General features: G+C 46.6%; 1 protein-coding gene across 2 annotated transcripts in view; it reads left to right on the top strand.

Moving 5' to 3' along the window:
- LOC134350793 (thrombospondin-2-like) overlaps nucleotides 1-16,293 on the top strand; it is a 132,845-nt gene that overhangs the window by 83,841 nt on the left and 32,711 nt on the right. For both annotated transcript variants that reach the window (XM_063056487.1, XM_063056488.1), the window contains exons 8-13: nucleotides 455-625; nucleotides 10,671-10,847; nucleotides 12,558-12,731; nucleotides 14,403-14,530; nucleotides 14,606-14,758; nucleotides 16,046-16,264. In XM_063056487.1, coding sequence (XP_062912557.1) covers nucleotides 455-625; nucleotides 10,671-10,847; nucleotides 12,558-12,731; nucleotides 14,403-14,530; nucleotides 14,606-14,758; nucleotides 16,046-16,264 — 1,022 coding nt within the window. The remainder of the gene's footprint in view (nucleotides 1-454; nucleotides 626-10,670; nucleotides 10,848-12,557; nucleotides 12,732-14,402; nucleotides 14,531-14,605; nucleotides 14,759-16,045; nucleotides 16,265-16,293) is intronic.

Below are 16,293 nucleotides of genomic sequence, written 5' to 3'. Positions count from 1 at the left end.
TGCTTTTAAGCATCGAGTTGCTGCCACATGATTGGCTGATTAGATATTTGCATTAACGAGCAGGTGTACAGGTGTACTGAATGAAGTGGCCACTCAGTGTAAGTGTGTTATTTTATAACTTGGGGCTGAAATCCAAATGAGCTGAGCCAGGCCTTGAACCCCTGCGGAGACCCACATGGTCACAGGGAGAATGTGCGATTTCCTTACAGACAGCGGCAGTAAGTGAACACGAGTCACTGGTGCTGTAATAGTGTTACACTAATCACAACACCACCACGCTGCCTGCGGCCTTTAATCCCAAAACAAACCACCCCAGCCTCCTGATTTGTCTCTTCTTAGTTACTCTGTTCAGCTGGGGTGGTGACGGGCACTGCGATCTTGACCTCTGCTGGGGCGGGGTGGGGTGGGGGATTGTACGTGTGCTGGTGTTGAGTGGTTCCTGTTCTGCCTCCAGTCAAGGACAGTGCGAATGGCTGGTCGCCATGGTCAGAGTGGACAGAGTGCTCAGTGTCCTGTGGCACCGGAACGCAGCAGCGGGGAAGGTCCTGTGATCCCACCAGCAGCCGGTGTGAAGGCCCCTCGATTCAGACCAAGTCCTGCCAGCCGGCGGAGTGTGACAAACGCAGTAAGCCTCGCTGACGGGGAACGGTGGGGGTGGGGGGGGGTGTCGTGGGCGTGTGCTACAGGAAGTGTCTGCTGTCTCTCAGTACTTAAGTCCATAAAACAGGAGCAGAATTAGGCCATTCAGCCCATCAAGTCTGCTCCACCATTTGATCATAGCTGATTCTTTGTCCCGCTTAACCCCATTCTCCTGCCTTCTCCATACAATCTTTGGTGCCTTTACTAATCAAGAACCAATCAACCTCTGCTTTACATATACCCAATGAATTGGTCTCCATACAGGTCTGTGGCAATGAATTCCACAGATTCACCACCCTCTGGTTGAGTAAATTACTCATCTCTGTTCTGAAGGGAAATCCTTCTATTCTGAAGCTGTGCCCTTTGGTCCTAGACTCTCTCACTATTGGATACATCATCTACACATACACTTCATCTAAACCTTTCAATGTTCTATAGATCACCCCTCATTTTCTAAACTCGACCAAGTATGAGCCCAGAGCCAACAAATACTCCCCAAGCTTTAACCCTATCACTCTCGGGATCATTTTCATGAACCTCCTCCATTGCCAGCATATTCTTTCTCAGATACGAGACCCAAAACTGCTCACAATACTCTCAACGTGGTCTGACCAATGCCTTATAGGGCCTCATCATTACGTCCTGGCTTTTCTTGATTGATCCCACTCCAAGAAGCACAACCAGTCTCCCAAGTGCACCAGCTCTGCTGTCTGTGAGCACCCCAGCGAGGATGTGACTTTACCAACCTGTGACCTCCACTGCTTTGCAGGGGCAGGAAGTGTATTGGTATTGATAAACTGGTTTATTATTGTCACATGTACTGAGATAGAGTGAAAAGCTTGTCTTGAAAACTGTTCACACAGATCAAATCGTTACATGGTAAGACAAGGTAAGGCAATAATCATAATAATAATAATAATAAGTACTTTATTGATCCGGAGTGGTAAATTATTTCATTACAGCAACAACATTTAAAAACACACAATTAGCAATAATAATAAATAATAATATTAACTCGTAATAAAGTACAGAATAATATACACAATAATAATTTACCAATATGCAATCATAATGTACGAAATAATAAAGTAGAGACTATTGTACTATGATGTTTGTTCTCCTGTCGCACAGAGATGAACTGTTGTATCTGCTTCTTGCATTTGGTAGGAAAGATTTTCTGTAATGATCCTGGTGATAGCAGAGCTGAATGATTGTGTTTGAAAGGGTGCTCCACTGCTTATTCAGTAGGTCAAGAGGATGTGCCAGATTGTCCATAATGGATAACAGTTTGCTTTGTGACCTCCTCTCCACCACCAACTCAAAAGAGTCTGGATTGTAGTCAAGGACAGATCCAGCCTCTTTGATGTATTTCTTTAGACTTTTTGCATCACCAACACAGATGCTGCTCCCCCAGCATAGAGCAGCAAAGAAGATTGCACTCACTACAACAGACTGGTAAAAAATCTCCAACATCCTGCTGCATGCACTGAAGGATCTCAGCTTTCATAAAAATAGAGTCTGTTCATTCCCTTCTTGTAAACAGCCAGGGTGTTGGTTTTCCAGTCAAGTCTGTTGTCGAGGTGAACACCCAAGTATTTGTACTTCTCTATCACCACAACCTCTTCTCCTAGAATATATACAGGACTCGTCGCAATCCTCTTCCTCCTAAAATCAATCACCATCTCCCTGGTTTTGGCCACATTCAGGAGCAGGTGATTCCACCCGCACCACTCCACAAACTTGTCCACCAATCCTCTGTACTCTGACTCCTGCCCACCTCAGATACACCCAACCACCGCAGAGTCATCGGAGAACTTCTGCAAGTGGCAAGACTCAGAGGTGTACTGAACATCTGAGATGTACGGTGTGAACAGAACCAGAGATAGGACAGTCCCTTGTGGTGCTCCAGTGCCACTCACCACCATCTCAGACAGAGAACTACCCAGCCACACAAACTGGGGTCTATCTGTCAGGTAGTCAGTAATCCAGAAGACAGTGGATTTGTCTATGCCCATCCTTTGCAGTTTCTCAATCAGAAGAAATGGCTGGATTGTATTGAAGGCACTAGAGAGATCAAAAAATATGAATCTCACAAAATATGACGGCATCATCCACTCCCACATGAAGTTGGTGGGCAAACTGTAGAGGGTCCAATGAAGATCTCATCTACGGTCCAAGGTAAATCAGGACCAGCCTCTCCAACACCTTCATCACATGAGATGTGAGGGCAATTGGTCTATAGTCATTAAGTTCAGATGGAGTCACCTTCTTGGGTGCAGGAAGTCTTCCATAGCACCGATATCTTTTCCTGACTCAGACTCAGATTGTAAAGGTGCTGCAAAATACCAGACAGCTGGCTCACACAGGCTTTCTCCGTACCCTGGGGCTGATACCGTCCGGACCAGCAGCCTTGCCTTGATATAGTCTCTCCAGCTGTCTCTTACCCTGACCTGCATTTACAGTCAGGGTGGGGGAGGGTGGTCATCTCCATGGAGGCAGGATACTCCAAGGTTGGAGGCTTTGGAAGACAAGCACTCACTGGAGGGGTGGGTGGGGTAGAGGGAGAAAAGTTTGGGGGCAGGGAGGGTGTGTGGTCTGGGAAAGTGGAGGAGTGTCCAGAGACAATAGAGAGAAGAAGCCTAACACCTAGTGTGGTCTTCTCAAACCAGACGAGAGAACAGGAAGTCCAAAGGAAAGTTCATTGATACAAGACAAAGTTCCTGTTATACTTCAGCGATTTGGATTTTGTTTCTGTCTGTGCCAGGCATGTTGTCAAGATAAACTAATCCCTTCTACCAGCACACGGGCAGCATAGCGCTTAGCACCAACGCCATTACAGTTCAGCATGTCAGAGGTCAGAGTTCAGTTCCGATGTCATCTGTCAGGAGTCTGTATGTCCTCCCCATGTGTTTTCTCCGGGTAGTGAGGTTCCCTCCCATTCTCCAAAGATGTACCGGTTAGTGGGTAAATTGAAAAGTGATTAGGCCAGGGTTAAACATAGATAATAGAACAGTACAGCACAGTTGCAGGCCATTGGGCCATTGGGCCCACAGTGTTTTGCCAAACCAACTAAAAAGTAAATCAAGAAAGCCTCCAAAAGCCAATGGCTCCTACCTACACAATGTCCATATCCCTCCATCTTCATCATATTCATATGCCGATCTAAACATCTCTTAAAAACCTGGAATGTATTTGCCAGGCAGCACATTCCAGGCATCCCCCACTCTGAGTCAAAAACTAACCCCTCACACCCCCTTTGAATGAACGCCCTTCTCACCTTCAATGCATGCCCTTCTTCCACCCTTGGAGAAAGATACTCCCTGTCTACTCTATCTCTGCCTCTCATAATGTTATAAAACTCTATCAAATCCTTCAGCCTCTGACACATCGAAAACAGCCCAAGTTTATCCAGCCTGTCATGAAAGCACATGCCCTCTGAACCAGGCAGTATCTTGGTAAACCTCGCCTGCACTCTCTCCAAAGGCTCAACATCCTTCCTACAGTTAGGTGGCCAGAACTGTGTACAATACTCCAGATGTGGCCTAACCACAGTTCTATAAAGTTGCACAAAATCGGTGGGTTGCTGGGCAGCACAGCTTGAAGGGCTGAAAGGCCTATTCCACACTGTCTCCCAGTAAATAAATAAATATCCCTCCGGTATATTCATGGGATCATCTAAAATCAGCTTGAAAAGCATTATCGTATCTACTTGCACCAACACCCCTGGCAGTGCATTCCAGGTACCCACCACATTCTCTGTAATAACTTGTCCCCTTCTCACCTCAAAGCTATGCCTCTTGTATTCAATATTTCTACCCTGGAGGGAAGATTCAGACTCTCACAATTTTATAAGCTAATGTCAGTTCTCCCATCAGCCTCCGACATTCCAGCAGCCAACAATATGATTTTGCGCTCTAATCTAGACAGTGAATTTAAGAACTGAGAGAGAGTGGTGTGCGAAGGTGTGGAGCAGATGTTAGTGAACCAGACATTCACCAGGCCTGCTACTTGTTGTTCCTGTTTCCACTGAAGCTGCTGACTCATAACCACCTACTTAATTTCTTCCTCTGCCTCCCAGGGCTGTCCCAGTCTCCTGTAGTCCTGAGACATCTTCTTCCCTGTCAGATTTAATCAGGGCAGCCAACGCATAGCAACACAAACAAAATGCTGGAAGAACTCAGCAGGTCAGGTGGCGTCTATGGAAAGAAATAAAACAGTCGAAGTTTGGGGCTGAGAGCAGAATTGCTTTCTTCCCCTTCCTTTCCAGTCCTGTTGAAGGGTCTTGGCCTGTAACATTGACTGTTTATTCCCCTCCATAGCTACTGCCTGACCAGAAGACCATAAGGTATAGGAGCAGAATTAGGCCATCTCGCCCATTGAGTCTGCTCTGCCATTTCATCAAGGCTGATCCAATTTCCCTCTCAGCCCCAACCTCCTGCCTTCTCCCTGTGTCCCTTCATGCCTTTACTAATTGAGAATCTATCAACCTCTGCTTTAAAAATAATGACTTAGCCTCCACAGCCGCCTGTGGCAATGAAATTCCACAGACTCACCGTTCTCTGGCTAAAGAAATTCCTCCTCATCTGTGTTCTAAATGGATGCCCCTCTATTCTGAGGCTGTGTCCTCTGGTATTAGACTCCCTCACCACAGGACCTGCTGAGTTCCTCCAGCATTTTGTATGTGTTACTCTGTCTTATGTTTTGTAACTCAAAAACATTTTTAAAAAATGAAAGGAAAACAGGAGAGCCGGGGATGCGAGACTAACTTCATCTTTACTTTAAGTGACCCACGCATGTATAAGAAACATAGAAACACAGAAAACCTACAGCATAGTTGTCGTGGGTATCCCTCGAGGTCGAGGATGGTCTATGTTCTGAAGAAGTGGCCCACAGAGCGAAGATGCCTGTTCGTGTATTTGTTTAACATGTATTTGATGTTGCACTCCAAAAAGCACACGATGCTTCACAAATCGACCCACTGATTCCAATGGCATGGAAACCACGACGATTGGAGCTGATGGATTTGTTGCAGCCTTCATCCGCCTTCACCGCTGTTGAGTTCGAAGTAACTTCATCCGTCTGTTTCACCGTTGAGGTCTTGGTTGGATTTTTCTTTGTCAGGGACCTCACCCTCGACCTTATCGCCATGGGCGACCCTACCAGGAGCATAGCTCCAGACGGCATCGCTCTCGGGATCACGGGACCACACAAGCTTCTCCACCATGACATGGTGACAATCCACGGAGAAGCCTACAGCACAGTACAGGCCCTTCGGCCCACAATGTTGTGCTGAACATGTACTTACTTTAGAAATTACCTAGGGTTACTCATAGTCCTCTATTTTTCTAAGCTCCATATACCTGTCCAGTAGTCCCTTAAAAGACCCTATTGTATCTGCCTCGATCACCGTCACCAGCAACCCATTCCACGCATTCACCACTGTCTGCATGAAAAACTCACCCCTGACATCTCCTCTGTACCTACGCCCAAGCACCTTAAAACTATGCCCTGTCATTCTAGCCATTTCAGCCCTGGGGAAAAGCCTCTGACTATCCACACGATCAATGCCTCTCATTATCTTGTACACCTCTATCAACGTCATCTCTCATCCTCCGTCGCTCCAAGGAGAAAAGGCCGTGTTCACTCAACCTATCCTCATAAGGCATGATCCCCAATCCAGGCAACATCCTTGTAAATCTCTTCTGCACCCTTTCTATGGTTTCCACCTCCTTCCTGCAGTGAGGCAACCAGAAGTGAGCACAGTACTCAAAGTGGGGTCTGACCAGGGTTCCACATAGCTGCAACATTACCTCTCGGCTCTTAAACTCAATCCCACGGTTGATGAAGGGCAATGCACCGTATGCCTTCTTAACCACAGAGTCAACCAGCGCAGCGGCTTTGAGTGTCCTATGGACTAGGACCCCAAGATCCCTCTGATCCTCCGCACTGCCAAGAGTCTTACCATTATTGCTATATTATGCGATCATATTTGACCTACCAAAATGAACCATCTCACACTTATCTGGGTTGAACTCCATCTGCCACTTCTCAGCCCAGTTTTGCATCCTATCAATGTCCTGTTGTAACCTCTGACAGCCCTCCACACTATCCACAACACCCCCAACCTTTGAGTCATCAGAAAATTTACTAACCCATCCTCCACTTCCTCATCCAGGTCATTTATAAAAATCACAAAGAGTAGAGGTCCCAGAACAGATCCCTGAGGCACACCACTGGTCACTAACCTCCATGCAGAATATGACCTGTCTACAACCACTCTTTGCCTTCTGTAAGCAAGCCAATTCTGGATCCACAAAGCAATGTCCCCTTGGATCCCATGCCACCTTACTTTCTCAATAAGCCTTGCGTGGGGTACCTTATCAAATGCCTTGCTGAAATCCATATATACATTACGTGGTAGCATCATGATGTATGAAATTCACTTATGTTTACATACGTAAAAATGTAAAAATGGGCTGTAGGAAGACCAAATGTGCACTGCTCCATTACTATTGATGGTAAGGACGTGGATGTGGTGAGGACCTACAAATATCTTGGGGTGCACCTGGTGCACCTCAGATTTGAGTGGAACACCGACACTGAGGCTGTGTACAAGAAGGACCAGAGTCACCTCTGCTTCCTGAGGTCCTTTAAAGTACGCAGGCCTCTCCTTCACATGTTCTACCAGTCTGTTGATGCCAGTACAGTCTTCTATGCGGTGGTGTGCTGGGGCAGTGGCATCAACATGAGCGATACCAACAGGCTCAATAAACTGGTTAGAAAGGCTGGCTCTGTTACAGGAGTCAAACAGGACACACTGGAGGCCCTGGTAGAACAAAGGACCCTACAGAAAATCCTGGCCATTCTAGACAATGTTTCTCACCCTCTGCTTGCCACCTTGGCTCACCAGAGGAGCATTTTTAGTAATAAACTAAAACAACTGCACTGCTCCAAAGAGCGCTAAATGAGATCATTCTTACCCTCGGCCATTAGGCTCTATAATGAGTCAACGTATAGCCGGGGAGGTGATGATGCCCTCCTGTTAGACTGTTTGAGGTAACTTATTTTTTATTCTTTCTTACTTTTCTTTTGTATCTATAATTATATCTGTGGACTTGTAATGCTACTGTGATACTGTTATATAGATAGATATTGTCTATCTATCTATATAACCCATATTGATTTACTTAAGCAAATAAAGAATACTTTCTCAGACAATATATTTACAAGAGTACTCAAATATGACTGAAATATTGAATACACTATACTCCAGATTTCCTGCATCTGCAGGGTCCCTGGTGTATCTGGCACAGTGTGGCTCTGCCCTGAGAATGGACTGGATAGCCAGAGGCTACAGTCAAGCTCAACAGCTTCTTCTGTACAGAGTTCATGAGAAAATCCCTGATCTGGACTATGTCCAAAACCTTTCTGAGCTCCCTTCTCTTTTCCTAAATTCTATTTGTAAGGAATTTCTGTTCGGTTACACAAAATAATCTGCAGATGCTGTTGTCAAAGGAACACTCACAATGAGCTGGAGGAACTCAGCAGGCCAGTCAGCATCAGTTGAAAAGATTAGTCGACGTTTTGGGTCGAAACCCTTCATCAGGACTGAAGGAAGAACTTTGGGGAGGGTTTGAAGAATGCTGGTAGTTGAAAAAAACAGTAATTTGAAAGACAAAGGGGTGGGGGAGGGGAAGCGGGGAGGTGATTGGCAGGAGAACAATGCGCAGTAGTAGAAGGAGGCGGAACTATGAAGGAGGTGATGCAAAATAGGGATAGAGGAAGGGAGGGGGAGGGAATTACTGGAAGTTGGAGAATTATATGTTCATACCAAGGGGCTGGAGACTACCTAGACGGTATATGAGGTGTTGCTCCTCCAACCTGAGTTTAGCCTCATCATGGCAGTAGAGGAGGCCATGTATGGACATATCTGAATGGGAATGGGAAGCAGAATTGAAGTGGGTGGCAACCGGCAGATCCTGTCTCTTGCGGCGGACAGAGCAGAGGTGCTTGACGAAGCGGTCCCCCAATCTGCGTCAGGTTTCACCGATGTAGAGGAGGCCACAGCGGGAGCACCGGATGCAATAGATGACCCCAACAGATTCTCAAGTGAAGTGTTGCCTCACCTGGAAGGACTGTTTGGGGCCCTGAATGGTGGCAAAAGAGGAGGTGTAGGGACAGGTGTAGCACTTACACTTACAGGGATAAATGCCGGGTGGGAGATCCGTGGGGATGGACATGCGGATAAGTGAGTCGCGGAGGGATCGATCCCTGCGGAAAGCGGAGAGGGGTGGAGAGGGAAAGATGTGCTTAGTGGTGGGGTCCTGTCGAAGGTGGCGGAAGTTGCGGAGGATAATGTGCTGGATCTGATTTCTGTTCGGTTGCTCTAACACTTACATTGGAGAGGAACTTTTTCTGATCAAAAATAGTGCAGCAAATCTTCCCTTCGAGTTCCTGAGAGGCAGAAGGCAGTTCAGGTTTGAAGATCTGAATTGCCAGCTCTTTTTCCATCACTGGATTTCATGCATCTCACATTTCCCTATACTTTCCGATGTTTCGAAGTACACAAAAAAAAGCTAATCTTTAAAACTTTAAAATCAAGCTGTGCACTTAACTTAGACCAGGAGGCATAGGAGCAGAATTACGCCATTCAGACCATCAAGTCTGTTCTGCCATTGATCTTGGCTGATTTATTTTCCCTCTCAACCCCTTTCTCTCTCCTTACCCTCCACAAACTTTGAAGCCCTGACCAATCAAGAACCTATCATCCTCCACTTTAAGTATATCCATTGTCGTGGCTTGCACAGCCATCTGCTGGCTCATGGAGCAATCCTCCACGAATTTCATCACCAAGTGTACATTGGGTGCAATGTACAATGGCTGATTCTGGAGATGAAGGGGTTAACCTGTGAGGCGAGATTGAGTCGCCTGAGACTTGCTGCAATTCAGAAGAATGAGAGGGGATCTCATATAAAACTATGAAAGGGATCGATAAGATAGAGGCAGGAAAGTTGTTTCCACTGATTGGTGAATCTAGAACCATGGGATAGGTTCTCCAGATTCAGGGGAATGGATTTAGAACAGAGATGACAAGGAACTGCTTTTCCTAGATAGTAGTGAATCTGTAGAATTCTCTGCCCAGAGATGCAGTAGAGGCTACCTCATTAAATATCAATGTTTGCGTAGCAGGGGAATTAAGGTTTATGTGGAAAAGACAGGTAGGTGGAGCTGAGTCCAATGGTACAGGCTCGACAGGCCAGATGGCCGACTCCTGCTCCTATTTGTTATAGGGACGTTTGCCGGGGTATCTCCATGTCAGTATTATTTTTTATATAGGCATCTGTTAATCTCGTAAGACCATGGATTTGTGCCTTGAAAGGTTTCCAAGGCGCAGGCCTGGGCAAGGTTGTATGGAAGACCGGCAGTTGCCCATGCTGCAAGTCTCCCCTCTCCAAATATATATATATATTTGCTTAATTTGTATACTTTTGCACGTTCATTGTTTATCTTTGTCTGCTTATGTATATATTTTTGTAAAAGCTATTAAATTTCTTTTCTCTCTGTAAATGCCTGCAAGGAAGTGAATCTCAAGGAACTACATGGTAACGTAGTTTGATAAATTTACTTTGAACTTTGAAACTGTTTTTTATGTTTTATAACTTCAAAACATTAAATTAATTCAAAGGAACACATGGGAGTTTGAAATGTAGGTCTGACTTCATGTTTACTTTAAGCAAGGTGCGCACATATCAGGTGGTAATGTGATGATGTATGCAATTGATGCATTTATATACATAACCCATAATGAATTACCTAATCAAACAAGAGTGCTTAATCGAACAATGTATGTATAAGGTTATTGAAATATTAAGTAAACGACACCATCGACATTGCTTCAGTCTGTGTCTCCTGTTGGCCTCCTTGGAATACCTTGCTATGTTAAGGGTGCTCTGGAAATGGAGGTAGGTGTTGTCTGTATTATGTTGAAAGTCTCTCTGCCGGTGTACTGATGTGAACTCCTGTGTCTTCAGTTCGTCAGGACGGGGGCTGGAGCCACTGGTCGCCGTGGTCTCCCTGCTCGGTATCCTGCGGAGACGGCATCACCACCCGCATCCGCCTCTGCAACTCGCCCGTGCCGCAGCTCGGCGGGCAGGACTGCCAAGGAAACGGTCGGGAGACAAAGCAGTGCATGAAGGCCCCGTGCCCCAGTAAGTCCCACCTTGTATCTCCCCACGGCTCTGCACGTGCCTTCAGAGCCTGGATTGTGCTGTGCGCCAGAATCAATCCTAATGCATAGAGACACAAAACGCCAGGGGAATTCAACAAACTCAGCAGGTTCAGCAGCATCTATGGAGAGGAATAAAGAGTTGACAATTTGGGCCGAGACTCTTCATCAGAACTGGTGAGACTGCTGAGCTCCTCCAGCATTTTGCCTGGGTTACTATGGATTTCCAGCATCTGCAGAACCCCTAGTGTTTGTGCCATTGAATAGAACCTGGAGCAGGTCAGCACAGGCCCAAAATGTCTGTGCCGGCCATGCTTCTAATTTAAACTACATATCTGCCTTTCCATGGTCTCTACCTTCTCTTCATGTCCCTGTCTAAAAATAGGAGTGGTTGAGATACAGTGAAAAGCTTGTCTTGCATACTGTTCATACAGATCAAATCATTATGCAGTGCATTGAAGTGGAATGGGGTAAAACGTTAACAGTGCAACAGCTACTGAAAATGTGCAGTGCAGGTAAATGATGAATACCAATTGTATCATTGCTATTTTATTGTGTAAAAACAGGCTGAAGAACACACCGCAAGTACCAGGCCTTGAACCTTCTCATTCACAAGACTGATGTGTGTGGGAAGGCTGAGTACATTGTTCCATTGTCCCCAAAGTTTGGAGGAATGGGGCACAAGGTTTCCCGAGGTTGAACAAGAGATGTTCCTTGCAAAGGAGGGTGTACCAGGTGGTGACTGGGCTGCGTTGGTTTGATAGAGTGAAGCTGTTCGTGTTAATGGATGGTTCAAGAACCAGACAAATCTTGACTTCTGGGCAGAAGTACAAAGGAGAAGAAATAAAAACCCGGAGGGCAATGTTTAGGGCAACAAATAAGAGGTCTAGAGGGGACTTGAGGAAGAGCTTCTCACCCTGAGAATGGTTAACTCTGAAACATGCCTGCAGTGAAGGCAGAGACTCATAAAGCAGCTTAGAATTACCTAGATGTGCCAAAGAGAGCAGGCTTTGGAGCAACTGCTGATAAATGGGATTCTTATGGTTTGGGGCGTCAGAGTTTGGAGTTCAATCCTGGCGTCCTCTGTAAGGAGTTTGTACATTCTCACCATGGAATGTGAGGGTTTCCTCTGGGTTCTCTGGTTTCCTCCCACAGACCAAAGATGTACCGTTTTGTAGGTTAATTAGTCATTGTAAGTAGTCCGGTGATTAGGCTAGGGCTAAATTGGGGGGGTTACTGGCGGCAGGCTCGAAGCACTGGAAGGGCCTATTTCGCGATGTATCTCTAAATAAAATTACTTGGAAAAATTCTTAGCGGGGAAAAGTTCTCACTCACATAGAGCAATGCCTCCAGCTGAGGCTTAGCGTCCACTCTGTTAGGACCCAACCCTTTACAGAGAGGGTAGAAGATCATTACTGATTGGAATAAAAGAGGCAGCAAGGTGACCAATCAATATGAGTTACTTGCCTGACCTCAACTCCCTGAGGGAGACACTTTACCTCAAGTTTCTAGGCCTCATTTCTGTCCTTAGGAGAGACTCTTATCTGCTCAACATCATCAGGATCCTGGAGATGGACCTCCACACTAGATCATATCTAGGTCGGGGACCGTGTTGGTGCCAGCTTCTCGTCCCCCCATCAAGGACAACCACGGACTACCCAACTGACCTTCTCTTTCCTCCTTCCTTCCACAGTTGATGGTAACTGGAGCCCCTGGTCCCCTTGGTCAGCCTGCACGGCCACCTGCGGCGGCGGACTCCACGAGCGCAAGCGGAACTGCAACAACCCTGTGCCCAAGTATGGCGGCAAGAAGTGCTTGGGAGACACCAAGGACAGTAAGATATGCAACAAGGAGCCCTGTCCCATAGGTAGGTGCAATCCTATTCCGATCTGCACCACATCACCCCCTACTCATCTCAATGTAGTCACGCAGCTACCATCAATTCAAGTTCATTTTTTTTGTAAGATAGGTCTATAATAAGGACGGAAACAACAAGTAGGATAGACGAAGGAGAATCGGTGCATATTGCGTACTTCGATTTTCAGAAGGCCTTTGACAAGGTGCCACACATAAGGCTGCTGAAAAGTTAAGAGCCAATGGTATTACAGGAAAGATCCCAGCAGGGATAAAACGGTGGCTGATTGGAGGAGGCAAAGAGTGGGAATAAAGGGAGCCTTTTCTGGTTGGCTGCTGGTAACTAGTGGTATTCCACAGGGGTCGATGTTGGAACCACCTATTTTTATGTTGTATATCAATGACTTGGATGAAGGAATTAATGGGTTTGTGGCCAAGTTTGCAGACGATATGAAGATAGGTCGAGGGGCACATTGTGTTGAGGCTGCGGAAAGACTTAGACAGACTGGGAGAATGAGCAACGAGGTGGCAAGTGGTTCTCAATGTTGGGAAGTGTATGGTCATGCAGTTTGGTAGAAGGAATAAGAGCACAGACTATTTTCTAAATGGTGAGAAAACTCAAAAATCAGAGGAGCGAAGCAATTTGGGAATCCTCGTGCAGCAGGGTTAATTTGCAGTTTGAGTCGGTGGTGAGGAGGGCACATGCAACGTGAGCACTCATTTTGAGAGGACTGGAATTTAAGAGCAAGGATGCAATGTTGAGACGTTATAAAGCCCTGGTGAGGCCTCACTTGGAGTATCATGGGCAGTTTTAGGCCACTTATCTAAGAAAGGATGTGCTGAAACTGGAGAGGGTTCAAATGAGGTTCACGAAAATGATTCTGTGATTGAATCGCTTGTCATATGAAGAACATTTATTGGCTCTGGGCCTGTACTCACTGGAACTCAGATGAATGAGGGCGTGATCTCATTGAAATCTACTGAATGTGTTAAAAGGCCTCGAGAGAGTGGGTGTGGAGAGGATGTTTGCTATGGAGGGAGAGCCTAGGACCAGAGAGCACAGCCTCAGAATAGAGAGACGTCCATTTAGAATGGAGATGAGGAGGAATTTCTTTCATGAGAGAGTGGCGAATCTGTGGAACTCTTTGCCACAGAGGGCTGTAGAGGCCGTCACTGGGTATATTTAAAGCGGAGGTTGATTGATTAATCAGAGTGTGAAAGGTTATGGGGAGAAGGCAAGAAAATGGGGTTGAGAGGGAAATGGATAAGCCATGATGGAATGGCGGAAAGGTTCCACATCCTTTCTATAGTGAGGTGACCAAAACAGAACACAACATTCCAAGTGTGGTCTAACCAGGATTTAAAAGAGATGCAACATTACCTCATGGCTCATAAATTCTACCCACCGACTAATGAAGGCCAACACATAGTACACCTTCTTAATCTCCCAACAACGCACAGCATTTTGAGGATGTGAACCCCAAGATCCCTTTGTTCCTCCACACTGTCAAGAATCCTGCCACTAACCCTATATTCGGCCCTCAAGTTCAACCTTCCAATGTTAAGCGCTTCACACCTTTCTGGATTAAGCTTCGTCTGCCACTTCTCAGCCCAGCTCTGCATCCTGTTAATGTCCCGCTGTAACCTATGACAACCTGAAGCCTCTTTCTCTGCCCATTGCCAGATGGATGCCTGTCCAACCCCTGCTTTGCTGGAGTACAGTGCAGCAGCTCCCCTGATGGCTCCTGGGAGTGCGGCCCGTGTCCCGCTGGTTACCAAGGCAATGGCACCTTCTGCGAGGACATCGACGAGGTAGGGGAACTGCGAAGGAGGTTCAGATCCAACATATTGTTGGGCTCCCGCTGACCCTGTCTGATTTGCTTGCAGTGTGACGAGGTCCCTGACGCGTGCTACCAGATGAATGGTGTCCAGCGTTGCATCAACACAGAGCCAGGATTCCACTGCCTGCCCTGCCCGCCGCGTTACCGAGGCAACCAACCATTTGGCCTTGGAGTTGAAGCAGCCCAAAAGGACAAGCAAGTAAGGAGAACTGAACATAAGGCCATAAGATCATGAGACATAGGACCAGAACTAGGCCATTTGGCCTATTGAGTATGCCCGGCCATTCCATCATGACCAATTTAATGCTCTTACTAATCAACAACCCATCAACCTCTGCTTTGAACATGCCCAATGACTCTGCCTCCATATCTGTCTGTGGCAACAAATCCTACAGACTCATCACCCTCTGGCTAAAGGAATCCCTCCTTATCTCTGTTCTAAAACGATGACCTATTCTGCGGCTGTGGTTTCCGATGCGAAAATCTCCCATTGTTGGAAACATTCCTCTGCAAGTTCACTCTCTCTCGGCCTTTCAATATTGGATCAGTTTCAATGGTTCTAAACTCCAGCGACTATGGGCCCAATTCCCATCTAAGCTGGTTCTGTGTCCCATGTTCGGTGCATGTCCTTCTAAACCAGGGGTTTCAACCTGGGGTCCGTGTACCCCTCGGTTAATAGTATTGGTCCATGGCATAAAAAAGGTTGGGAACTCCATTTCTACACCTTTCCTATCCAGGTACCTGTCGAAATGCACTTGACATGTTGTTCTTATGTCTGCCTCAACCACTTCCTGTTGCAGTTCATTCCACTTATGGATCACCCTCTGGATGAACAAGTTGTCGCTCAGGTTCCCATCAATTCTTTCCCTCTCTCCCTAAACCTATGCCCTCTGTTCTTCATTCTACAACCTTGTCATTCACCCTCTCTGGAACCCCTGATGGTTCTGCTGAGTGAAAGAGTGGATGACTCTTGAAACTTTTGGACTGAGCTTTAAAGAAAAGATTTTGAAAGATGAACTTCATTTGCCACGGGCACTTTGAAACGTATAGTGAAATGTGTCATTTGTGTCCACAACCAGCACAGACCGAGGATGCACTGGGGCAGCCCGCAAGTGTGGCTACACTTCTAGCACCAAAATAGAATGCCCACAACTTGCTAACTGTGATCTGTGTGTCTTTGGATTGTGGGAGGAAACCAGAGGACCCGGAAGAGCTCCAAACGGCCACGAGAGAATGTGCAAACTCCTTACAGACAGTGGTGGGAATTGACCCCGATCAGTGACTACTGGCATTGTAAAGAGTTACGCCAACCAGTACATTGCAATGCCACCCAGCCTGTGTCCTAGTATTTCCCTCTTTTGTCCGAGTGAAATAATTCTCTTCATAAAATGCCGGGGGTGGGGTTTGGTGGGGTTGGCTGTAATGTTTCCCTTGGCTACGACTGTTGCCCCTGTAGTGACCGTCTGCTCCTTCCTTCCGCCCGCAGGTCTGTGAGCCTCACAACCCGTGCAAGGACGGTTCCCACAAGTGCCACAGGTACGCCAGGTGCACCTACCTGGGCATTTTCAGTGAGCCCATGTACAAGTGCGAATGCAGAATAGGATATGCCGGTGATGGCATCATTTGCGGAGAGGATTCTGACCTGGATGGCTGGCCCAACGAGCAACTGGCCTGCTCGGCCAATGCCACCTACCAATGCAAGAAGGTAAGAGGGGAGAAAGATAAAGGTGAACA

The sequence above is a fragment of the Mobula hypostoma genome, chromosome 8, assembly GCF_963921235.1.
Source record: "Mobula hypostoma chromosome 8, sMobHyp1.1, whole genome shotgun sequence".
Classification (NCBI taxonomy): Eukaryota; Metazoa; Chordata; class Chondrichthyes; order Myliobatiformes; family Myliobatidae; genus Mobula; species Mobula hypostoma.
This window is presented reverse-complemented; position numbering and strand designations above follow the sequence as displayed.